Genomic DNA, 26,440 nt, shown 5'->3' with positions numbered 1-26,440 from the left:
TTATCTTTATTCCACACAGTGAAAGAAACAGACTTTATAAATGATTCATGGGGACATTTATTTCCCTAATCCATTAAAAAACGTTTGCTATTGATCAAGATATCCTGCTCATAAAAATGAGGTTGGTTCTTTTGTTGTTGTTTAAAAAAGAAAAAATACCCAACCCTTCCTGCCCCAAATGTGATCTAACAGTAGGGACCACATTGTGAGAAGCAAGCGATGAAGCTGTGGGTTGGAGCAGTATGGCACCATTGGGGTCTGCGGTCAGGGGGCCTGCGGTGTCCTCCCCACCAAATCCGTGGGACTTGAGGCAAGGTGGAAAAAAATACTCGTGTCCTCTTGTAGCTTGTCCTTATTTGATGGTCAAAGAGGAAAAGGAAAAAAAATTGAGATTCATGACAGAGAAGGTCAGCCTAGGACAACACTGGCATCCCTTACAGGAATAACCAGGAGACCATTTGTGCCCCCTCTCCTCCCCCCAAGGTTGGGTGGATGTCAACCTACCCAAATGGTAAAAAAAAAAAAAAAAAAAAAAAAAAAAAACAGGGAATTAAGCCCATAAAGTACCAAAATTGGTTTTATTTTAGTACATTCACAACAAAAATGTGAGGACATTTTTATTCAGGGGGGGGGGGGGGGGGGGGGGGGTGGGGCTGGGAGCGGCTGATTACTTCTCTCTCCCTCTGGATTTTCGAAGTTGACAATCAGAAATTGCATAGAATTTGTTTTCCATCAGAAAGTGAAGACTCTCTGCGTGAAACTCCCAACTGGTGAAGCCAAGCAAAGGTCAAGGTCAAGGTCAAGGTGAAGCAGCGGCTGGGGAGCCTCACCCCGCCCATCAGATGAGCGCTCCCGTACGTACGTACCCTGCGAACATCTCACAAGTACAGCAGTAACTAGCAGCCATCTGCTAGCCTGGAAAGCATCAGTAACTCATGTCTTGCAGATGGAAGAGAAGTTAAATGCTTTACTTAAAGTCACGCAAGGGGACTTTTGCCCAAGCTGAGGGTAGAACTCAAGAGTTCCCAGGCCCGTGTATGAGCTGTGAGACCCCACCTGTCTCCGAAGAAGCTGGCAAATTCTTGATTACTTAAGGTCTTTCCATTTAATACACACAGCGCGCGCGCACACACACACACACACACACACACACACACACACACACATTTGCACCCAGGTCTCACATGTAAGAAATCACCCGATCCGTGACAGCCTAGGGGATCTGGCTTCACAGGCAGCTACTGGGTTTGGTTAAAGAGACAGCGTGACAGAGTGTGCACCATACCGACAGGGCAGCCCCATGCTTCCCTCCCTGTGAACAGCACGCTCCGGGGGAAGCCAAGGCCAGGGTGTGGGAAAAGTGTATCACCTGCCCCTGCTCCTTAAGCAAGGCCCCAGGACACCTTGTACATTCTGCTCTCCTCCCCTGTCTCTCTTCTTTAGAGATCACATTGACAAAAGACCAAATCTAACCCGGTCATAGTGAAAGTCAGAAAGAGAAAGAGAAGACATATTAACCCCTGAAATCCCAGGCATTTCAAGGTCTCTCTGAGTAAACTATGAGTGGGTTGGATTTGGGCATTTAAAAAATTACTTTAATGGACTTTTGAGACTCTCCACCTCCTTCTTCCCAAGACTCTTCTCCTATACTCCCCATTATCCCCAATCCCCACTCAGAAGAGAGAGGTCAGCACCTGAAATCAGACGCACTTGGCCGCTCCAAATCCTAAAATTTAGGAAAAAGAAACAGGGATTATTTAGAATTCCATTCCCTAACCCAGCCTCCCCCTCCAAAAACAAAAACAAAAAAAATCCCAAACAAATGAATAGAACGGAGAAGACAACAAAGAAGAAAAGGCGGGGGGGGGGGGGGGGGGGGGGGGGGTGAGGCGCGGTGCAAGGGAGGGGAAAGAAAAGGAAAATAAGAGAGCATTAACAAAAATATACAAATCCAGAAAAGAAAAACTTCCCTGTTTAGTTTAATTTGTTTGTTTTCCTGTAAGAACTAGACCCAAGGTACAATGGCCCCTTCCTAGGGGAGAATTCCACTGATGGTTCCCCCAATTCATTGGACAGGTCTGGGCAAGGCCCCCCACCCCAGACTCTGTAATTTTGGCGGGAGGGAAAGGCCCACTGGGAGAAGGTGGGTCCTTGCGGTCGGGAGGGCGGGCGTCCCCTCGCCACTCGGGGTGCAACGTCTCTGGGTGGACCCAGCTCCCGGACCAGGGCGCTGGCTCTGGCTGGGGCATCAGGCTCTCCGATCTGTGTGTCAAGTTCCTGGATCCAGGCTCCGGAGAGAAGCGTGGACGCTGTACAAGTCCGGGCTCCCTGCGGAGCGCAGCATCTGCCCCCCCCGGCCCTCCCGCCTCCCCACCTGGCCTCCGCGTGTCCGGCGCCCCCCGAGGCTACTCGGGCTCGCTGCTGTTGGTGGTCTTTTCCCACTCCAGGCTCTCCTCGCTGCGGGCAGGCGACGGACGCGCCCGCAGGCCCTGGAACCGGCGGCACTCGGGGCAGACGCGGATGTGTGTGCAGCCGCGGGCCACCAGGGCGGCCTCCTGGGCCAGTCTCTGCGCCAGCTGGTCCGGCTCCCCGGCCCCGCACAGCTTGCCGTTGCTGAGCGTGGCGGTGCCCCGCGGCCGGCGCTCCTCGGGAACGGGGGGCCGGGGCGGAGGCACCCCAGCGCGCCGCCGGCGGGGGTGGACACTGTCCTGACACAGGATGATGCTGCGGAGCTCGGTCACCATCTCCTGGCAGACGGACACCTGGAGGGAAGGAGGAGGTCACAGCCTAACCTCTCAGAAAGAGCCCCTGGGGGTCTCTTGAGCGTCCCCTGCGTGTCTCTGCAGGAGGGGGACTGGGGGGCCCGTGTCTCAGAATCACATGATCCTAGGGATGAAGATAACATGAAGGCCTTGCAACCCACCCCCTCAGTCCACCTGCCACTAAACATTCCAACGCCCTCCATACCCTAGAGATCAACAGCCCTGTCAGCTGGTTGTCCTGTCTTTGTTCGGAGGCCTCCAAAGATAACGTCCTCACCATGTTGGGAGATAGCCCGTGAAATGGTGTTTCCTTCTACTGAGCTCACAATCCCTCTGCGTGAAATTGTCGTCCATCGATCCCAATTAAATTTGTAACTTGAAGCCTAATAAATAAATATCCCCTCTTCTGCAGGTCTGTCAAGTATTTGAAAAAAGCCATGTCTCCAGGAACGCTCTGTTCTCAAGCTAAAGACTCATTCTTTTGATCAACTGGGTATAGCTGGAGATGATAATCACTGTAACAAAAGCAACAACAATCACCACCTCTCCAGGTTCATAGTCTCCTGATAGGAAACCCTTGGTCCATCTATGTTTCGGAACGTTTTAGATTTTAGGGGCGCCTGGGTGGCTCAGTGGGTTAAGCGACTGACGCTTGATTTCGGCTCAGGTCATGATCTGACAATTGGTGGGATCGAGCCCCACGTTGCATTCTACTTGGGATTCTCTCTCTCCTTTCTGCCCATCCCCCGCTTAAAACAAATAAATAAACATAAAAAAAAGAATGATTTAGATTTTAGAGAGGTAATAAAGCATACATAGAATATATTGCGCGTCATACCCCGTGGGGTCTAGGGCAGACTCTATATATTCAAGCACATTAAAAGTTGTTAAGAGTGGGGCACCTGGGTGGCTCAGTCGGTTGAGCGTCTGACTTGGGCTCAGGTCATGATCTCGCTGTTTGTGGGTTCAAGCCCCGGGTCCGGCTCTGTGCTGACAGCTCAGAGCCTGGAGCCTGCTTCGGATTCTGTGTCTCCTCCTCTCTCTGCGCCGCCCCCCCCTCCCCCATGCTCATGCTTTGTCTCTCTCTGTCTCTCAATAATAAACAAACGTTAAGAAAAAAAAATTTTTTTAAGTTGTTAAGAGAGTAAAGTCTGAGAGTTCTCATCATAAGGAGAAAACTGGTTTTCCTTTTTTCCTTCTTTTCTTCTTCTTGTATCTGTGTGAGATGACACATGTTAGCCGAACCCATTGTGGTAATCATTTCACAATAGGTGGAAATCAAATCATTATCCTGCATGCCTGAAACTTACACAATGATGTATGTCAATTATTTGGCCATAAAACTGGAAAAAGCACGTTAGTTATTTATGTAGCAAAGTCTATGTACCTTACACCGAGTGAGATAAAGACCATAAATACTAACATTAGCCTCGCACTGGTTCGAATGTTGTCGCCAAATGCGTTTTGCATCAAATTTATAAAAAGAACTTGGCACTTTCTAAGCTTTTTAGGCTTCAGAATTGTGGGTGAAGAATCACAAGCCCGTGTTACTGCTGCTACACTTCTAGGTCTACTACTCCCGCTGCTACGTCTATGATACCCATTTCACAGATGTGGAAACAGAGGCTCCGAGAAGTTATTTACCTTGTGAAAAATTACTGGACTCATCGATGGCTGACCCAGATTTTGAACCTAAACCCACCTACTCCAAAGCACATGTATGCTCAGTTTAGTTCTCTACTCTGTGCTGGAAGGGATGCTTTCCTGGACTCTGATGGAAGAAGAAACCTGCTCTTTCATGGTCTTTCTTCCAATCTTCCAGTTCTATCAACAGGACAGTTGTTCTACCATAGCCAGATAGCTAACGGAGACTTTACTCTTCATTTTGGTTCTCGGAAGTCCTCGCTGAATTTTTTAAGGTACATCCAGACCATGGGTGAACTCTTGGGAGAATAACCAAATGTGCACAGATCCTCTACTTAAAGCAGCTACAGAGAAGTAGTATCACCTCATGGGATATGGCCAGCATCAAGAATGAAGACCTGGGTTCTGGACCTCCTACTGTTACTAAATATCAGAGATTCTGGGCAAGCCCCTTAACATCTCTGTGCTTCTAATAATGACTGTAACACCTAAAACAATACCACCTGCCTACTCTATTATATGTGGCGAGACACTCATTTGTTGGATGCCAATTACATATCAAGCACTGTCCTTTGGGGGGAAATGTAGAGACAGAGGACACAGTGCTTTCTTTCAGGCAGTGTTTAGTAGGAAGGCAGATCCAAAAATAATTGCAACGCAGTGTAGGGGTGCTCAGTGCACAGGTTATAGTGGTGATGGAAAGGAGGAGAAATGATCAGCTCCTCTCATCCAGGGCAGAAGGCACGAGAAAAAGCTTCACAGGAAGAAGAACACTTAGGTTGAACTAAGTCTTACCAAGTAAGTAGCACCACCATTTTAGTTGTGGACAAAGAAAGGCAGGAAAGCTGGAGGGAGAGATAGGAGGGGAACCAACAAAGCTTGGTGCCGGGAAAGGCAAGGGAGGAGAGAGCTCCTGGAAGGAACTGTCCACTTCATCAAGGGGCACACTGAGGTCCAATAAGGCCCAATGGGTTCTCTGGTTTTGCCCACTGGGAGGGGTTAGACCTCAGCGATGGCCTTTCAGTACAGGGATGGGGAGGAGCCAGACTGCCTTGCATTAAGGACTGGCTGGGAGGTCCGGAAATGGAGACTGAGATAGTCGGATCACCTTGGTTGGCCAGAGGGAAAAGACAGCGCAAGACCAACAGTGATCCTGTTATTATTTTAAAACAGAGGATAAACTTGTGCATAAGTTTAGATTTTGGGGAGTCAGCAGGCAGCAAAAATAACGGGGAGAACGAGGAGGACCCTAGAATAGCCAAGGAAAGATGGGATCAAGGGAGAGAGAGAGGGATGCCAGGGAGCATCTGCGGTGGGCCGCAGGGGTGGTCTTAGCTGTGGGTAGAGTTTTAAGCGGGAGTTGTAACTTGGGGCTGCCCACTCCTGATTTCCTGGGGAGATGGGAGATAAAATCAACCTCTGTGCATGGAGGGGCCAAGAGATGTGAGGAGTGGGTGACGGTCTGGAAGTAGTAGTGGGTATGGGAAAGAGGCTGAGCACAGGAAAGTAAAAGGACCAGCAGGCAGTGCTGTACTGACAGCCTTCCCCCCACCCCCACCCCCACCCCCGCCTGAGGCTGGACTCCACTGATGGACGGGCACACGTACACTCATGTCCTGCTAGGAGCCGTTTCTCCAGCATCAGTGAAGCCAGGAGGCTCAGGGAGATCCAGGGTTGAGAAACCGAGAGAGAAGCTACTGTACTTTAAAAGCCGAATGATGCCATCAGCACATAAGGATTTGTGCCCCTTCTCTGAGGCAGAAAAGGACACAGTCTTCCTTCTAACCAGACCCTTCAGTCTGTGGGAAATCTACATTAGCCCAGTTGCGAGGCCACAGGTTCGGGAATTAAAGTTACTCAAAATCCCCGGGGAAAAAAGACGCAATTCTTGGGCTCACGTAAATTGGGGCATCTCTAAACACCTTTGCCGGGAAGTTAAAAACATCCTAAAGATCCAAGAAGTAACGTCAACGGTTTCCACTGGCAGCCTGGTACTTTTGCCTGGTTTTCTCTGCCATACTACGTCTTAAATTGTAGTTGTAGAAGGCTTCGTTGTGCATAAAACATTCATCCCATATGTATTTGCCGGGCCGTTTCGGAAAAGAATCTGCAGCTCAGAGGTTAAGTGCGCTTTCTGTGGCTGCATCATTAGTAAGTGATAAAGCATGAACCCAGATCTCTTGCCCTCAGGATTGAGATTCTTTCCCCTGCACTGTCTCGTGGGCACTCCACCCTTTTATGGGGTCTCAAAAAATGATTTTTGTACATGCCCGAGCCCGTCCGCCAACACTACAGGTCGTACCCCTTTGAAGGTTTACCTCAGTAGCTTCCGAGTGTCGGAGAGTCCATAAAAACTCCAACATAGCCATAAAAATGGCCACGATTAAGCCACAAATAAGAACCACAAAGATTCCACCAATATTCTCCATTCCCAGTCCTGTAAGAAAGTGAGAACAAACAAAGGGTAACGTAAGAGGGCTGGAAGACATTATTGTTCTACCAAAGATGCTGAAGGTCATTTACAGAGCCAGAACTTGAGTCTTGTAGATACTTTACACACATATTCCTTGATAGAGTTATTCTTTTGAAACAAACAAACAAACAAAGGAGCGGCATTGATGGAGTAAAAGACGGGAGAAGGGATCTGGTTGCAAAAAGAGGAGACTAGAGAGAAGCCTTCAAAAGGCCATCTGGGGGTGGGAATGACCATTTTCAGAAAAGGGTCATTGAGGGGCACCTAGGTGGCTCAGTCGGTTAAGTGACTGACTTCAGCTCAGGTCATGATCTCATGGTTCGTGAGTTTGAGCCCTGCATCTGGCTGGCAGTGTAGAGCCCTCTTCGGATCCTCTGTCTGGTCCTCGCTCTCTGACCCTCCCCGGCTCCTGCTCTCTCTCTCTCTCTCTCTCTCTTAAAAGTAAATAAACATGAGGGGTGTGCCCTGGGCAGCTCAAGACTTCAGCTCAGGTCATGATCTCATGGTCTTTGAGTTCAAGCCCCGTGTCAGGCTCTGTGCTGACAGCTCTGAGCCTGGAGCCTGCTTCAGATCCTCGGTCTCCCTCTCTCTCTCTGCCCCTCCTCCACCCACACTCTGTCTGTCTCCCAAAAATAAACATTTAAAAAAAATTTTTAAAAAAACATTAAAAAAAATTTTTTTATGAAAAGAAAACAAAACGGATTAGTGAAAATTTGATTTAGCCTACAGAGACATGATAGCAAAATACCTATAAAGTCTAGACGTTTCATAAAAAATTTAGTGAATCTCTGTAACACTGGGTTTATTGGATATAAAGCAGTTGTTTTAACTGAACTGTGGGTAGAAAAAATTCCGTTTACATTATCTGCGTCAACATGTTACTTAGTTAGACAGTAAAACTTTTTATCCCTCCAGACCAGTGTTTGTCAAACTGGGCGACCCAACAGGACCACCTGGGAAGCTTGTTCAAAATAGAGATTTCTAGTCCTTACACCAGACCTATGGAATCCATGTCTCTGAAGATGGGGCCAAGGAATCTGCATTTTAAATGTTTTAAATGTTTTTACTCAGTTTTGAGAGAGAGAGAGAGCGCGCGAGCGAGCATGAGTGGGGGAGGGGCAGAGCGAAAGGGAGCTGCAGAATCCAAAGCAGGTTCCAGGCTCTGAGCTGTTAGCATAGAGCCCAACGTGGGGCTTGAACCCACAAACCGCAAGATCATGACCTGAGCGGAAGCCAGACACTCCACCGACTGAGCCACCCAGGAGCCCCGGAATCTGCATTTTAAAATACATTTCACCAGTGACTCGTTTCTAGCCAGGCCTAAAATGAGTGTGCAGATTGGTATTTTCAGAAGCAATGTACATGACTAAGTTCCTTGAAGTCAGGCAGTTCCCAGTTGCCTCCTCGCTGCCTAGCATGATACACAGCGCGTACTCAGTAAATATTTGTAGGTTGGTTCATTTCCACAGTGTCAAACACTGCGTTTAGCTACGTAACTGGATGCTTTGCTTGGTCTCAGAGAAACCCAAACCTTAGGGGCAGTGTCATAAGCACACGAGACCCCGATTCCCCAGGGGCCACATTCATAAATCAAAAAGTACCTTTTATCCAGGAAAATGCCAGGAGGGTAGCTTACACCCTGGGCTGGTCTAGAATGCTTGCATGTTTGAGTGTTTGTTTAATCAGTAAGGGGATAGGGAGCTATGTCAGTGTCAGGGAAAGCTAGCCTCATTGCAACACTAAGAAATGAGCCTAGTTCAGGAGCAGAAATCCGACACTACTTTCTGCGGGGTAGTTAAAAAATCAATTGTAAGGGAAGGCATAGAGGGTTTGGAGTAGATTTCTACTTTCCAGCAGGAAGATGCTTGGGGTTCCTTTGAACACCAGCCCCAGGTTACTGGGACCATTTGGGCAGAAAGTTTTTGACCATGGGAACATGAGGATCCAGGTGACCGGGGCAGACACGGGGGGACACTTGAGAAAGAGGGCACAGAGGGGCCTGGCCGGGGTGTTTTGGCACATGCTCCAGCAGCAGGATAAGGGGTGGTGAGAGCCGGGGGTTCAGATGTGCATCTGAGCCTCATGGATGAACCAGAGCCTCCAGCTGGTCCCTGTGGAGAAGGCCGGATGAGGGCCTCGGTGAAGGGGAAGGTGACCACAGTGATCCCAAGGGTATCCACCTGTTCAGGTAAACGGAGTCCCCAAGCGACCACTGAGGTACTAGAAGACTCTCTGATCACTTTGCGATAGTTCTGCCTGATACAGGAAAAATCCCCAAAGAAAAATAAGAAGCCTTTCTTCCCCTTCCAACTCCGTCTAGTGAACACCCATTCTCTCTCTCCTTCCTTCCCTGGCCAAGCTTTCCGAAACAGTTGTCTGTATCAGAACTGTTTTAAGACATTTTCAAGCCCTTAAAACCGCGTACCTTTGGAGGCCCCGTCTCACGTGAAAGCGAGAAGAAGAAAATGCACCCCCATCTCCTGTTCGATGCCTTTTAAAAATTTTGCTCGTGACGTGGCTGAGTAGCAGGCAACAGTTAATTTATAATGGGCTGTGATTTCTCAGCAATCATCGTGCATACCAGGGAATGTTTGCAAAACGAGAAAAAAAAACTAAGCAAAAAAATTGTTTCTACATGTAATGAAGTTTTTATGAATATTAAATTTAAAAATTAATGAAGTCGAAACAATGTTACAGTTTGGGGATATTTAATTAAACATGTCTTAATTTAATTTTGCCGTTTCTTTTTGCGTGTTAGAGCTAATACATTTTTTCAGACCTCAAACATAATTTTGGATTCTTGAAAAGCTTTTAGGCCCTGGGCATCTGGAGAAGAAAGTGGTTCTGTTCTAAACTCACTTTTTGTTTTTCCTGTTCACTCTTCACCCCATGTGATGTTGTCTCGCATCACCAAAACCACCCCCACCAAGGTCACCAACGAACATACTGGAAGTTTTCCAGTCCTGATCTTAAGTGACCTCTTGGGGCACTTGGGATTGCCAAGCACTCTCCCTTCTTGGCTTTTTATAAAGACATCGCTCTCTTGCAACCTCCTCGGTGCCTCCGCTTGCTCTGAGGCACATTCTCTCATTTTCCTGAATTTGGTCTCTTGTCTCTCCTTCCTGCACTGGCTCGTACCAAGTCCTGGTGATTTTACCTCCTACATGCTTTTCAACGTCTTACCCTGCTAATACTTCCCTAGCTCAGGCTCCCACTGTTTCTTGCTGGGACTGTTGCATGAGGCCTCCAAAATGATTCCCTGCTTGTAGCCCTATAACTCCACTCTACCCTCCACTAAGTTTGCCTGAGTGATCTTTCCAAGATGCTAAAATCCAACCGCAATAACATCTCTAGTAACTGTTCCCAGTTCCCAGCGCACAGCATTCTGTTCCCAGCACCCTACCTTCTGTACCTTTACTCCCACTGGCACCTCTCCCTGGAGCCTACCCCCCCAGCCCCCAGACACGCACCAGGCCAACCTTAACCTTTCCTTCAAGACTTAGCTCATCTTACCTGGCTCTGTGAGTTATACCGCTTTGGTGTTTCATTGACAATGCATCGTGAATCATTCTAACGTTGCATAAAATAATACCCTCGTTTAACCTGATAAATCTGGATTTCCCGCTAGACTGTGAGTTCCATAAGGGGGACGATCCAGGTCTGGATCAACTCTGTAACTCCACCATCATGGGGCCTGGCCCATAATAAGAGCCCAATAAATGTCTGCAGAAAGAATGAACAGAAAGCAAGAGGATAAAGATGTCTCATATGTGGAATCCTGCGTTATCAGAAGCTTTGGATCCATACTGTGAAATGTATTCATTCCTAATTCATTTTAGTTTGAAGTAATAGTAAAGTGCGACAGCCCTTGTCGCGTGCTCGCAGCCTGATCACAGAGGCAGAAGGCCCAGACTGCACAGAGTGGCTGGCCAAGGTGGGATTGAACACTGACGGTGAACCTACCACGTGGACCGATGGTACCGGGTCCCAGGCAGGTGCAAGGGAACTGGGGAGGGTTATAAACAGAAAGGTGATCTGTGCTGGGAGAAGTCTGATCAGGTTAGGGAAAGCCTCTCGGAGGAGCTGAGGTTTTAACAGGATGCGGGTAGAAAGCATGAGTCCCCAACACACCCCACGGTCCTTCTTTCTCAGCTTCTCGTGTTTCAGGGCCAGCATGTCAATCATGGCTGTTGGCTCAAGAGTGCCGATTCCTGGCTTAGCGGCCTTCCCACCCAGGAGTGAGGCTTGTATACCACCGGTGCCTTTAGGAACTTACTGGAAAGTGGAAGCAAGAATAGATTGTTGGCAGAGCCTGAGTTGAGAAACAGATGGAGCGGGAGCAGGCAGCGAGCTCTAGGAGAACACAGTGGTTCCATTTAATACTGTCATCAGTCATTCTGCTAAAGTCAGATGCCTTCCGCAGCACACAGCCTCTACGCTGGCATGGGCACCCTCCAGTCTGACCACAGGCCCTCGTTGTGCTCATAGCCGCCTCGGCCCTTGCGAGGGGACGGCCCGCTAATCACCCCTCCCTTCCCTTCTTCAGACGGCCCACACAGACGCCACCTAGACAGATGGCTTTCAGACAGAGCCTCTCTTGACACGTAAGTCTCGGAGCCTCAGCTATGCCCCAGCCACGAGACTGCATTAACTGACATAGAATCGAACTCCCCCTGCAAAGTCTTGGTTGATTCAATCCTAACACCGGTGTCGCTCATAGCTTGTCCACAAATACAAATTACAGTTGGCAAATGCCAACAAACAGCATTCCGTGTCTCTAGAACTAACAGAGGGAAATGGCAACCTAGAAGGGAGTACCGGTGATAGACTGGAATCTCCACCCAACTGCTCTGCCATCAGTTCTGACCTGGAAATAATCACCTTTTGGATTCAGGGGCACATGCGTCTCAGGCCTTAACACCCTCTAATACCTCCAGATGGCACCGGGGAAATTTGCGACTGAGACGCAGGGAAGTTCCTTTTGAACAAGGAAGGGGCAGGGCTAGCCTGGGAGGCAAGAAGGCAGAGGCCACAAGAGCCACAGAGGCAGGTACAAAGAGAGACTAGCATCAGCATCCCAGCAAGGGAGAGTATAATTACTCTTGAACAACAGTCAACATATCTTTCTTGAGAAACCTCCCTGACCCGAGCCCCACGCTGTGTGCTGAAGTGCTGTGCAAAGTTCCACGCTGAAAACGCTTGACGAGAACATGAATTCCTTGACCAATATGACTTTCCAGCACTTTCTATTTCGGAATCACCTTCACCTACATCCATGCAAATAGCTTCCATGGTCTCATCTCCACGGGCTTATTGATTGTAAATAGCAACTTCACGAGTCCATGTGGGAGCTGACCTGTATGACCTTCCCAGAAAACATAGAACAATTCGTCAGGTTTGCACGACTGAGGACTGTGAGACAGTAGGCATGCCACTTACTCTTACTGTGACATTCATTGACTAGAACTGGCTGAGTCGGGAGACAGTGATGGAAGGAGAGCAGGCAAATGGACACGAGATAGAAGAGGGATGGCAGAGGCATCTGATAAATTTTGCAATTTATCAAAACATAAGCCTGGGGGAGGCACTTTACAATTTATCAAAATATGAGCGCGAGCGCCTCGGTTTTAAAAAACATGTGCTATCTCATTCAATTATCATTAAAAACGCTGTGAAGAAGGCTCACTGTCGGCATTTTCCAGTTAAAGAAACAGGAATTCAAGGAACTTAAGCGAAGTGGCCCACGTTTTCAGGGCAGAGGTGTGAAATCTACATAAATCTGACTACCCAGATAATGTTCTTTATAAAAATAGGGCCGACCTTCATGACTGTTTACTATGAGCAAGGTGACCAGGCTAAACATTCTAATTTCATCCTAACAGTTGCCCTGTGAAATTGGCACTGTGTTTACGTCCATTTTTCCGACAAGGCAAGTCAGGTACTGGAGGCAGCTAACTTGTCCGTGGTCCTGTGGCCAGTAGGAAGTGTCAGATCCAAACTGAAGCCAGAGCCTGAGCCCTTACCCCCAGCCCACACTGCCTCTCCCTGGAACCAGGGTTCCTGATGCTACAGGGAGAGGGATACAGAACTCACCCTGACACTTTGATGACTGAATTCATTCCTGGGACCCCTCCCCCAACCTAGAGTGACCAGAAAGAGGGTCCTATTCGTTCTGCTTATAAAATTCCCTTCTCTCCTTGACAACGTTCCATCGAATGTTTGAATCGATGCTTTATCGACTTAACCTTGGCTCAGTATCCAAAGTTGGGCTGCAGCCTTCGGAGTGGCTGACCTCCTCGGATGCAGACGCACTGGACCACCGTCTACCTCTGTTCCTGATCGTGCTTTCTGGCACCCCCCGGGAGTTTCTCCGTCTCTCAGCAATCAATCTGATTGGATGAGGGAGAGGCTTCCTCTGCAAGCATCTCTCTGAGACACTATCTAAACTCCCATATTCAGATTTCCCGTCTTGGCTCTCTCCAGAGAAACCAGAGAACCGGGATAATCAGGCTGGGCCCCCTGAGAAGAGACAGAGAGGATAACAGCCCCAGGACCCATCCCCCACCCACCCCTTACCCCCCCCTCTTGCTAAGATGTCTCACACTTTCATTCCTGCTGTGCCAGACAGCAAACTTCCTGCTCTCTAAGGATTTTGTGAGTCTATACCACTGGCCTCTTTTCCATCCTTGAAAGGGGACCCTGATTTTCACAGCCTGGTGGTGTATTTATGTTCCTTTGAAGCCCGATTGTGAGCCTGTGTTTTTCAAGATAAAGGTATTTAATTTCCTTGGAATTTACCGACTACCTTTTTGTCTGACAATTGTTCTGCAAAGCCTTCAGTAACCCGATCCCCTTGAATTGGGGTGCCGGCATTCTGTGAGTGGCTAACGAGATTTCTTTTTATAGGGGCGGAGTGAGAGAATAAACAAGCGTTGCCGAAAAGAAAAGGCGGAAGAAAATGCAAGAGCTTGGAATGAAGCCTGCTGCTTTTTGTAAATTCCCATGTAGCCTTCCACACGCGCCACCATTTCATTTTTCAGCTGTAGATGAAGGCACATGGTCACTGAGCCATAGGCAGGGAAGGAAATTGGGGAGATGAAGCGAAGGGGTAATGTTGTGGTTGCCACCAGAGCCAAGGGAGGCCTGGCAAAAAGACTCAGGAGCAGTGGCTCCATCCCAATGTTAGGGTTCTTCTCCGAAATTTGGCAGCGACGTTTGAACTGTAATATTGGATTAGAAGCAGGGTAGCACCAGATCCTTTTCTTTGAAATTGCTCGCATTTTAATAGGATGATGAAGTGGAGACGGATTACATCAGCTACTGCACGCTGCCTGCTACCTTCTGCAGATCGTCCTCGACTTATGACGGCGTCACGTCCCCGGTAAAAACCCATTGTAAGTTGAAAGTATCGTTAAGTGGAAAGTGCATTTAATACACCTAACCTACCCAACGGGATGGCTTAGCCTAGCCTACCTGAGACGGGCTCAGAACATTAGCCTATGGTTGGGCAACATCATCTCACACAAAGCCTGTTCTGTAACAAAGCGCTGACCAAAGCGAAAACTAGAACGACTGAACGGGCACCGGCGGGTGGTCGGTGTATCGACTGCTGACCGGGGTGATCTCGGGGTGACGGGGAGCTGCTGTCCAGCGTCACAGGAGAGGAATCCCCCTGTATATCGCTAGCCTGGGAAAAGATCCAAATTCAAACTTCCAAGCACGCGGTACATTAAAACGTGTATAGCTTACGCACCATCGTAAAATCGAAACATTGTCGAACCATCGTAAGTCAGGGACCGTCTGTACTTGAAAGCAAAGTGCCCACAGCCACTGTCAGCTTCAGAAGTCTCTGCAAAAAGGACCTTCTTCACAGTTCACTTCATTGCCGTCCCTGTCTGCGTGCTCCACGTTCTCCCCCTTCCCTTAGGCACACGTGAGAGCCCACTGACTCACATCACGAAAAGAAAGATCACCTACGAGCTACTCTGGAAAGCGAATTAAAGCGACTGCCCTTTGTTCAGTCTGAGACACAAGGGGAAAAAAAAAATGTTCCTGTGGCTCCACTCCGGGCAACCACTTAAAGACTTAAAGGAAGAGATCCTTCGGGTTACACTGGTCCTGTTCTTCTGCCGCAGGAGGGGCTCCCTTGAGCAGTAGCTTATATTCCATAAGCCTGATGGCTAATTTGCCAGAGAGAGGCCAAGCAATGCAATGGTGCCTTCCGTTCCAGGCTGGTGCTTCTTGCTTGGCTTGGAGGAGGTCACACGGACTTTCGCTTGGCTTAGGAAGCCTTGTCGCCTCACTGAGTAACGTTTGTCTGGGCTTCAGCCATGGCAGAAATGGGGCCGCTGCATTAAACGGGCACTAGCTGCCGTGGCTGGGAAGGGAGCCGAAGCCCCAGCTCTTAGGATGATTTGCACAGCGTCTCCCAGACAGCACCCTTTGGACAAGACTGTGTATCAATACAGCTCACATCCTTTTCTTCCAAAGGACGGCGGCACAGAAGCAAGTTAACCCCGGCCAGTTGATAGAACCCTAGCATCTTCTGGGCCATTTGGGACCCGGGCAGGAAGACTTGTGCTATTTATTTCTCCTTTTCATCTATTCCATTCTCTTCTCTGTGCCAGAGAACATTTGGTCCCCAAGTGCAGCTGGGAGCCTCCTGTCACTATGTCCTGCCTTCCCTGGGAGCCCGATCTCCCTGTCTGCCTCCCTTCTCCAACCCTCCTGAACTCTGCTGTCAGATCGGTCCTCCTCAACCTCTGTGGACTGGGGAAGGATTTCCAAAGCTAGTCACTCGGCAAAAATTCTAACGTAAGTTTTCTCTAAGTTACCGGATGTCTACCTCAAGCCCCCATTTCCACCTGATTGCCACAAATGTAGATTTCTCAGTCATTCCAGGTTTAAATTTAGCTAAAGGCAGTGGTGTCTCTGTTCCCGCTTCACCCCAGATCTATTTCAGGTCCGAGGATAAGAAGGAGGTGATGTGCCATGGGGGTGGGTTTAGGTATCTGGTCTTAACGCAGCATTCCACTTAGATTCCTAGTATCTTTGGAGCCTAGGAAAATGCAAGCCTGCCACAGGACCCCCCCTGCCCTAGGTCCCCATGTCCCATCCCTCATGTCCCTTCCTCACCGTGGCATGACACATATTTCTGGGGCTTTCCAAACTCCAGAAGTAAGCAAAAATCTGTTTACCTCTTAGAATCCCCAACTAGTTCCATCTACTACTGTCTTGTGTCCCAGCAGGGCACAAGGCTCCTTCTCAGGGACCCTCCCGATTCTAAAATATCCTTTTCCTGCTCAGAAGCTCCCTGTCCCGGCCAGGGTGTTTTCTGTCTAGTTTGCAGACTGGGTGGCCTGGGTTTTCTATTATTTTTCCACTAACTTCATGCCAAGCTTCCTTTAGTTATTAGCCTTCTGTATTGCAAAATATTCTTCTGGCAAATCAAAAACCTTGACTTCCAAGAACAGTGTCTCTGCCGAGTTGCAAGAACTGTTGGAACTTAAAGTCAGTAAGTTGATTCTTTCTTCCTCCCGAGGCAATGACTGTCCCCTGAGACCATGTATGCCACCGAGAGCTCAGAATTCCACCCCACAGCACCTGCTTTCCTCATGCCACATCTTACCCCAGCACCTCTGAGATCCGTAACTAACACTCTCAAACCCAGTCCAGTGTGCTATCGGCGTGCCAAGGCATAAGCAATGCTCAGGATGTTTATGGGGCATCGCCCTGGAACACTAATTTCACTCAGAGTTGAGGTACAAAAGGCATTTTTACATTAAATAAACGTGCCCATGTTTTGCTGTAAGTTGCAGAATTCCTGTATGTTTTTAGGATAAAACACAGGACTCAGGATATTCCAAGCATGGTGAGCCGTTTTAGACTATGGCCCCAGCCCCCCGGAGTGTTATGTTCAGTCTCTGCTGCTACCAATTCCTTCCATGGAAAATCCTGGGACATGCTGGTTTGCAGTCCAAATGCCTTGATCTAGTTTTCAATGCTCTCTTAACTCCAACCCCATCTTACTTATCGAAACCAACTTCTGAGTGTGGTGACTGTGCTCTACAACATTCTGAAAGCAGTGACTCCTGATAGATGCTGCAAGGTTCAGGCCAAATGTCCCTAAAGCCTTCCCTGACCATTGCTCAGAATTAATCACTTCCTCCTCTGGGCTTCATAAACACTTTTTTTTTTTTTTTTTTTTTTTTATAGTTCTCGTAAAGCATTCCTACAGTGCAACCATTAGAGTGATCATCTGTGCCTCTCTCTAGGTTTCAAACCTCTTGAGGACAGGGCCATGTCTTACTCCTTTTCATAATCTCAGAGCCTAGCACAGTGCCTGATGCGCCGTGGTTTACGATGTGTGTTGGATGCAGTGGGGGCTATGTGAACACTTTCTATGCTGACACCTGGGGTGTCAAGGTTCCTGTTTGGGAGCCAACAGACATAGGAAGTGGTACCAGTCTGGAGGTCCATGAGATGACTGCCCACCCATTCATTCATTCATTCACTCATATTCACTCATTCACTCATATTCATTTATTCATATTCATTCATTCATTCATTGTTCATCCTTTCATCAAATACTGATGTCAGATGATCATGCTGGTCACTGAGATACAAAAATAAATAAGACACAGTCCCTGCCTTTGAGTTTTTCATACTCCATGGGGGACAAATGTCAATGGAGACAAAATAGATGTCACAAGTGTTGATTTTAGAAGAGCTATCTAGCCTCGAGGAGCACAGCCATACTTGTGGCTGTGGACACTGTTCAGACCTCTCGCTGTGCCTTAATTGCTCCCTTAGGCCTAGATTTGGGGATAAAATTAGTTCTCATTTCCTTTGTGACAGTCGGTTTTGTGGAAGGTTTAACACGATTTGTGTCATTCACTCTTCACAATAGCCCCGGGAAGTGACATTATTATTATCATCCCTATTTTCTAGAGAAGGAAACTGAGGCTCAAAGATGTTTCATAGTGATTATAACAAGGCCTTTTATGGAGTGGAGTCCATTTGACCCAATGTCCATGATCCTGAACCCTTATGAAAACTGCCTGAGGGAAGAGACCTAGCCTCCTGCAGACAGTAGAACCAACAGGTAAGCAGGAGAGTAAAAGTCTGATGAGCTTTTACTCATCAGAAGGATCTGATGAACTTTTACTCATCAGAAGGAGGGTTGGGGAAAGTCCACTAGACTTTAGGTAATACCTAGAGAGGGAGAGAGATGATCCAGACTGGGGACTGTGAGTGACAACTCTAAGGCACCCAGATCCTGTGTCATCATTCCTATACTTGCCAATTTTGCTGCCTTCCAACTGTTCCTCTGTAGGATTAGCAGGATGCATAAATAAACACAAACAAAGAAATATGTGCACAAAAGGGAAGGACCGGTGGCTGAGTTCAGGGGTCAGGGATGAAAAGGGAAACTGGAGACATGGGGTCAGCTCAGCGGTGAGCCTCAAGGGGACACGTAGATCAAATGGGGGTCAGGTTTAAAAAGGCAGGGGAGCTGGGGAAGCCTGCAACTAACTAGTGGGAAGCAGGAGGGGAGGGAGATCTGGAGTTGGAAGAGCCAGTGCAGGCCTGGGTGGCAGGGGAGCAGGGGGTGGGGGGGCATGCAGGATTCTGTGGGGGTCCCTGCCCTGCTCTGAGCCCTTGCTCCTGGCCACCTCCCATTGTGTTCTAGCCTCCCTCATCGAGAGTGCCTCTGCGTTAACCCGTAAGTTTGGTTGGCTGCTCAGAGGCAGGAAGGACTGGACCTAGGGGACAGCTCTGGGTCTGAAGGTTGCTCAGGGAAGTCACTGAGGCACCATTTCATTGGTTGCTTTACTAACGTGACCAAGGAGAACAAGGGCACTGGTAGCTTTGGACAACTAGCAGCCGGTGGCTTTAATCACACATCTCACAAATATGTATTGGGTACCTACTATGTGCCAGGCTCTGTAGGGGGCGCTAGGGACACAGGAACAAACAAGACTGGGTCCACATCTAAGGTGCCGTCTACCAAGCAGAGGAGATCGAGAGCTGCAATGCAGAGTGTTGAGTTCTCTGTCCAAAGTCACAGAAGCGCCCAACCCCCTGTGGGAGGTACGGGGTGGAGGGGGACCAAGGGCTTCCAGGAAGAGACATATCTGGACATTTCTCCGGTTTCACTCATCAGGCAGGGGAAGAACTCAAAATCTTTCTGCTCTGGGTCCCAGACCTACCTCTCTGTTTCTACTTCACATTACTCCAGATCAAAAGCCACGACTGTTTCCCTCCATCTGCTTGGTAAGACAGGGCCCTTCGCTACCACTCTGAAGTTCATTGTTACACAGAACAACATTGGCATAAGTTAGCTTATCAAGGATCTCCTTTTATTTTGACTATTCCAAGCCCAGACTGCTTTAGATTATTTTCAGTCCATGTGTCTTTGGATGGGGAGGGGGTGGTGCAGGAGCATTTTGCTACCCTGTCTTCCCTAAGGGCAGACCCGCTGTCCACCTCCGAGCTACTCGTGGGACTCTGGCTCTGTTCCACGTGCAGCACACAGAGCCCTCGCCCACAGCACAAATTTCAGCTGCTGTGTCTCTCCTCGGGGTGCTTATTGCCTGCAATACCCCCTCCGCCCCTCCCTCCCTGTTCAGGTCCTGAGTATCTTCAACACCTACTTCATTCTGTCAAATCCACAAAAGTTTCCGGAAACTTCTCTCTGTACCCCCCTCATTTCTTTCTTCCTTTTTTCCTTCTGAACAGAGTTATAGCCTCCTCCCCACTTGATCTTTGGGAAGCGGAGAGCCAAGACATGTGTGGTCTCAGTGGGTTCCTGTGAGGGGAGGGGCAGAGTGTCTAAATTACAAAGGGCCTGCCCCCCTAGGTCCGTATTCCTGAGCTCTTTCCTTGCAGGAGAGAGATCCACAGACAGACACTTGGAAACACAAAGTCACTCATTCACTGTCTCATCACGGATAATCATTCACTCTGAGCAGAGATGGAAGCACATGGTACTATTCATTTTATTCCTGAGCTGCCTTCCTGGGGGACAGCGTGTAGAGGTAAATTTGTTGCATATTTTAGCAAGGCTGCAGGAGATTGCGACGGTGACCATAGGATTTATTGCCCCAACCAGGACATTGTGAGACTTAAAGGGAGTTCTAAAGATAACTAATAGGCATTAACTGATCTATAACAGATGTAGCATGGGACTATCCTGGGCAACCCCCCTACAGAATATCCCAGATGCTCAGGGACCCTCAAACTCCTCAACCACACATATCAGTCAGCGACTGCTTTCTATCCAGCGTGATTTAAACTTCATTCATTCATTCATTCATTCATTCATTCAAATATCCACCTGCCAGGCCCTGTGGACCACCCTATGAAGAAGACAGTCCTTGTCCTCACGAAATTTGCATTCGAGTAGAAGAGGTGGACAGTAAACAAAGAAATGCATAGAGAACAGAATATGAGGGAGTGATGAGGTCTGAAAAGAAAACCAAAGCAGAGCTCACGTGATGGGAGGGATGTGTGGGGAGGGGAGGGAAGACCTCTCTTGGGGACCCTCCCCAGGGAGGCCAGGAGGCGGCCACGGAAGGCTTGTGTTTTATTCTGAGAAGGGAAGGTTTGTGCAGGGGAATGCTGGGATTTCCTCGCATCATGAAAAGACTCACTCTGATTACTGGTGGAGACGATGCTGTCGAGGGGCAAGAATGGGAAAGGGAGACCAGCAGTCGAGGGTGGAGAGGTGAGGGGGGCACGGGCCGGGGTAGGAGCTGGCTGCACTCGGGAAGCATGGTAAAGATGGGGTCTCTGGGACTAGTGAGCCGATGGGCACTGGATGCCTCCAACCAGCCCAGACTCTGGGCCAGGACTGGCCCTCAGCCCAGCCCTCCATTCCTTGCAAGGCTTGTTGTCCGTGTGTTCCAGCAATCATCACCTGGACTTCGGACACCAGAAACAAGGGACAAGCGCTCCTCTGGAACAGGAGGGGGAAGCCGCTGAACGCACTCACCTTTGGCTCTGTGATCTTCCTCCTTGGGGCACTTGCCGCCTTCCCACCATTTACGCTTCAGAATTTCTAGGCGGTTGTTCTCCTGCAGCTGGAGAATGGCCAGGTCGAACTCATCCCGGAAAACCGAACCTGTGGGGTCACAGGAGAGCCCAGAACACAGGGCATGAGTGCCCTCTCAGGCATCACTCTGCTCCTTTCCCCAGTAGACCTCCTTACCAGTTTTCCCACCTAACATCAGGAGAAGAGAAACAGAGGTGGTGGGGGTCCCTGCAGGAGCATGGCTCTCCCCTCTGCTTGTTCTGAGGACCCTCCGTGCAGAGGAGGGAGTTCTGGCTTCATGCAGGGCACTTGGGCCTTCCTACTTTCCTTCTCTCTATGCTGACTGGCCTGTTCAGCCCATGGCCAAGAACCCAGTGTGGGTCAAGTTGCAGCTTTTCAGACAGCGGTGTGGCCCTACTCACCCACCACTTTCCACTAAGGTTACCCAGCCTGCCCACTGACACTCAGGAAGCTGGCTGCAAGGCATCCTGTCTGCCTCCTCCAGGTGGGAAATCTGTGCCATAAACCTCTCCCTTGGTCAGTTGCCTGTCTTCTACTTTATCTACATTAATTTCTCAGGCACTTGCAACTCTTGCTACATTACCGCTGACAACTGTTTACCCAGAGCAGCCTCCAGGGAGAGAAGCATCACCCCAGAGTGTGATGGAAGCCACCTCTCATCTGTGTGCAGAATCCGGTCACCAGCCACCCCAAACATCCCACCTGCCTGCTGAGTGGCCGACAACCCCCCGTCCCCATCCATCACTCTGTGCACACCGCTCCTCCCTCTGTCCTCAAACAGAAGGCTTCTGTTCAGTGCAATTCCTTTTTAATTTTTCTAATGGAATATGGTCAAGGAGCTTTGGTTCTGGAATTTGGCTTTAATCACAAAAATAGGCTTAAATGAGACCGTGGAAAGCTCAATGTCCCAGCACAAGCTGGGGCTGGAGATCATAGAGAAAAGGCTGCCAAGAGGCTGGAAACCAACTAAGCTGCTCAGTTTTCTTGCTCAAGCTCTGTGAAGGCCTGATGTGGACAGAGGCCTCGGGGCGAGGGGTGGTGGGGGAGGGCTATGATGAAGGATGGAGACAAAAGCTCAGAACAAGTAGATTTGTGCTCTCAAACCGTCACAGGCACAGGAATGACCTGGGGATCTGACTGACCCGCCGACTCTCATTCTGTGGGTCTGGGGTGGGGCCTGAGATTGCGCATTCCTAACAAGCTCCAAGGGGATGCCCCGCTGCTGGGCCACAGACTGCGCTTTGACAGGCAAGGAACTAGATCAGCTCCCAGATCTCTTTGGACTCTGACAGCCCATGACACCACAGATGGAACCTTCCCTACTGGAGATACAACCACGCTTGGGCAGGTAAACCCCAAGCCTGCAGCACAGAACATGTCTATGCAACTTATGTGGGCAAGCATCGAGAGCGCCCACGTATAGTTGGTACTTAACACACTCGTGCAGTGGATGGCTACTCGAACTAACAGATGGTGCTAGGTGGTGAGACTAATGAACATTCCAGGTTTACAGACGACTGTCCAGCCCAGCCAGGCATTTCTAGCATTTCCAACCCTACCTCAGTGGCACACCAGGGGCCTTGAGAAAGGATTATTCTGTTTATTCCACATTTGCCTACTTTGCTCCTAAACCATTTGACTAATTGTCCATCTCATTCCTTGTACTGTTTCTCTTCATTTCCCTCGGTCCCACCACATTGCTTATTCTCTGGTTATGCCCTTACCTCCCGCGTAAGAATGACACACATGCTTTCTTGGAAGTGACCTCAACTCAGATAAGTTCTGGCTCATCAGTGGGTGGTGCGGTGCCCTTCTCAGCCTGATCTGAGAACCCGGACAAGCCCGTACCTCACTTCCCCACCTATCCCATCTTGTCGAGCTGGTGGGACCCCTCCGGCAACATGGTCCAGTAAGCGAAGCACTGAATTTGGAGACAGGCTCAAACCCAGCTCCTCTCCTGACTCTGTGACCTTGGACAAGAAACTTGCCAGCTCTGAATCTCAGTTCTCTCCTCTAGAGTGGGAAGGACCACATCTAACTCACAGGTGGGATGACGTGTGAAAATAGCATCACGTTAGGGGCGCTTGGGTGGCTCAGTCGGTTAAGCATCCGACGTCGGCTCAGGTCATGATTTCAAGGTTTGTGAGTTCAAGTCCCGCATCGGGCTCTGTGCTGGCAACTCAAGAGCCGGGAGCCTGCTTTAGATTCTGTGTCTCCCTCAATCTCTGCCCCTGTCCTGCTCACACTCTGTCTCTGTCTCTCAAGAAGTCAATAAACATTAAAAAAAATAATAATAAAAATAAATAAAAAGAAAATAGCATCACGTCAGACATAGAATAAATGCGTTTCCTTCCCTTTTTCCTTCGTCATTGATAAAAATTTCTAGAGTTGGTCCGCTTTAGGTCGACTCTCTAATAGGTGTATTCCACGAAAACTTTGGAAGCATTTGACATTTCAGCTAAATTTCTTAAATTGCTGGAGTATTATCAAGGTGCATCTTACATTTGTTTTGTGGTTTACTCCACCATCTTGAAATAAAATGTAAGCCAATACATTTCTCAAAGGGGCCCGTAATTTGCATATTAATGAACATCAATGAAATATGATGGTAAGAAGGGAGTACGTGGGTTTTCAAGGGCCCCGAGTGAGGCGTCTAGTTTATAGAATTCGTAGTATCAGAATTCACAGAGTTCGAAGATGAACCGTATCATTGCCTACGGTCACTGGTGTGGTTTCTGATCAGTGTTTAAGGAGTCATCTGCTTTTATCAAATAACACAAGGGACTATGGGAAAAATGGGGAGGGCACCAGTGTTCCTCCTGAACAGGCTAGGTATGAGACACTGTAGTAAGGCACTTGACTGGATTATTAGACTTATCCCTCAGTTGCCCCAGTTTACAGAATAACTGAGATTCAGAGAGCTTAAATAACCTATCTGAGGTCCCACAGGCCAGAGCCAGGTGCATTCCCAGGTCTGCCTGACTCCAAAACCATGCTTTTCACACTCCACAGGTATATAGTGAAGCCCACAGAGTTCTGAGTTAGGTAAAGATCAAGAGAAGGCATGTGTAAGGTAACAGCAAAGTTGTGTATACTGTATATTGATCTCCCCACATTGGTCTGACGGCCTCAGTTCCTGCCTTTCCCTCTGCTGCCTTGTACAGGACAACCTCCTATAAGAAGAGTGTTGGGCGAGGACAGCCCTATACAGCATGGCTTTCAGCGGTAGGTGGGGGAAGGGTTCATGTCCCAAGCATCTGGGGAACATTTTCAGATTCCCTCTTCAATCCAAAAAGCCGGTCAACGTGTTCCCTCTCATCTTCCGGTTGAGGTACTATCAAGGCGTGAATATCCTTTAGAAAACACAGCTGGGATACCTTTCTGGAAGCCAAACATCCCTACCTTGGTATAAAACACTGGAAGGTACACAGCTAAATACAGAGTTCCATTACCTATTCTCAATTACCTACGCTGATTTGGAGTAGATGGGTCCACGAGACCCACAAATGATTTGGAAGCTACTCCATCTATCATGTCAGTCTCCTTCTGTAATAAGCCTTTCACCAGGGACACTAGCAGCAAAATTCATGGAGCTTCACCATTTCTTCCTTCTCCTTCCCACTGCTAGTAGAGAGACCATCAAAAGGGATATGGCCAAAGGGCAGGAAGCAGGAGGAGGGAGAAGAAAAGCCCTAAAGAATCCACCGAGGGCATCAACCTGCCCTTTAGTAATTCATCAACTACTAACAAATCGATAGCTAGCCCTTCAATAACTAAAGATTGAGAACTGATCACTGATTAGTGGAAGTATGGGGGTTTGCTTATTATTTTTTTAACCTGGAAAATGCCCACCTAAAGTCCCTGTTAAGTGGTTCTAGAACGGGGTTGTCAAATTCAATGTTGCATTCAGTGGTCCTAGCTACTCTGACCCTGCCTGGATGGAGCTACCCAAAGAGGCTGGTCCTCTCCTGCATACCGACTGGCATGCCAATCCCATAGCCCTTGGTGTCCAGCAGGCCCCCAATCTGAGTGAGGTTGCAGTTTCGCTGCCGGTAGTACTCATTCATGGTAGATTCCAGAAGGAAGGCGTAGTTGGAATTCAACACCCTGGCGATCCCCTCCTCTGTGCTCTTCACAAACACACTTGGCTGCTTAGAATACATGTAATTCCACATGCGCTGGTAGGTCTGATAGCGGGAATTCTGGGAAAAGAACACACGGAAGCAGGCTTAGGAAAAGAGGAAGGAAATCTTGGGCACGTTGTCAGCGTGGAGCCTGATGTGGGGCTCGCGCTCACAAACTGGGAGATCATGACCTGAGCCAAAATCCAGAGTTGGACACTCGACCACCTGAGCCACCCAGTCACCCCAGGAAATGGTGGCTTTAAAAGGGAGGGAATCAAAGTAGACCTTAAGATCCTGGCCCCTTTATTACTCAACCCCCTCATTATATTCAATAATCTTTTCCCTTTTCATCTCTCAACTGCCACCGCATCATGGCAGGAGGCGGGGATTGTGCCTACGATAAACTTTTACAGAAAAGCAAGGAAAGAACAGGGTCCTAAGGCACTATAAACTCTGTCTACTGGTTTGATCATTGGTTTTGCCCCATCTACCCTTGAGAGGTCTACCACTGCCAACCTCCATGTTCTGATAGAATTAAGAACGGAAATTCTGGAACTATCCTTCGCTGTCCTTCAGGCTGGAGGTGGTGGATTCAGGTTCATCAGGACGTCTAAAGACACCATCTAAAGGAAGAGTGCCGGCTATTTTCTGTTGATCCTAAACCAACTTGTCAATCACATATCCAGGACTGGCTTCTCTTTTACAAATAAGAACAAGGTCGAGAGAATTCTGGGGGTCTATCCACACCTGGGTTTGCATGATGCCTTCAGTGGTTATGGGGCCAATAGACACTGAGGCTGTCTAGGAAACAGAAAACTGGAGGCCTTGGACCTGTGTCCTGTGAAAACGGACTTCTTGGGTGGTAGGCTGGTTAGACACCTATTAACTGCAGGGTAAGTCTGCTTTCTTAGAGATCCCGAAGCATACGAAAACTGCTCCTCTTGTCTGGCCCAGATCTGCCAGTCTTGGTGATCAGTCACTTGGTTTGTTGGCTAATACACAACTGCGGCAAGGTCTTCTCCAGAGCCTTGCAAGGAAACCTCAAAGCCAACAGGGTCCCGATCTGACACCTGTCTAGTTTGGGATATATGCAATCAGTTCATACTCATCTTCGTGTTCCTTATACTTCAGACATTCGTGTAGTGTTCTAAACTTGCTTTATGTAAGTACTGCCGATAAAATTTAACCCACTTAACCAAACTTAAATGTATACATTAGCCTCAACCTATGCAGTAGTAGAAATAAAAGTACAGGTTAGATTCGCTGCATTTACGGGTATTTTTCTAATCTCCACTAAAACAAATACGAAACTATTGCCATTCAAAGATAGTTTCAACACGTTATGCTTAAAAGCATCTCGACTCCCACTAACGGTTCTTGC

General features: G+C 48.6%; 1 protein-coding gene across 4 annotated transcripts in view; it reads right to left on the bottom strand.

Annotated features, from left to right (window-relative positions):
* Window positions 1-1,944: 1,944 nt before the first annotated feature.
* GRIK4 (glutamate ionotropic receptor kainate type subunit 4) overlaps window positions 1,945-26,440 on the bottom strand; it is a 306,356-nt gene continuing 281,860 nt past the window's right edge. For all 4 annotated transcript variants that reach the window (XM_040483332.1, XM_040483335.1, XM_040483333.1 and 1 more), the window contains 4 exons: window positions 24,912-25,137; window positions 20,876-21,004; window positions 6,725-6,843; window positions 1,945-2,762 (listed from right to left, as the gene is read on the bottom strand). In XM_040483332.1, coding sequence (XP_040339266.1) covers window positions 2,406-2,762; window positions 6,725-6,843; window positions 20,876-21,004; window positions 24,912-25,137 — 831 coding nt within the window. In that variant the 3' untranslated portion in view covers window positions 1,945-2,405. The remainder of the gene's footprint in view (window positions 2,763-6,724; window positions 6,844-20,875; window positions 21,005-24,911; window positions 25,138-26,440) is intronic.

The sequence above is a fragment of the Herpailurus yagouaroundi genome, unplaced genomic scaffold, assembly GCF_014898765.1.
Source record: "Herpailurus yagouaroundi ecotype Mexico unplaced genomic scaffold, PumYag 161, whole genome shotgun sequence".
NCBI classification, from domain to species: domain Eukaryota; kingdom Metazoa; phylum Chordata; class Mammalia; order Carnivora; family Felidae; genus Herpailurus; species Herpailurus yagouaroundi.
Note: the sequence above shows the minus strand (reverse complement) of the source record. Positions and strands in the feature narration are given on the sequence as shown.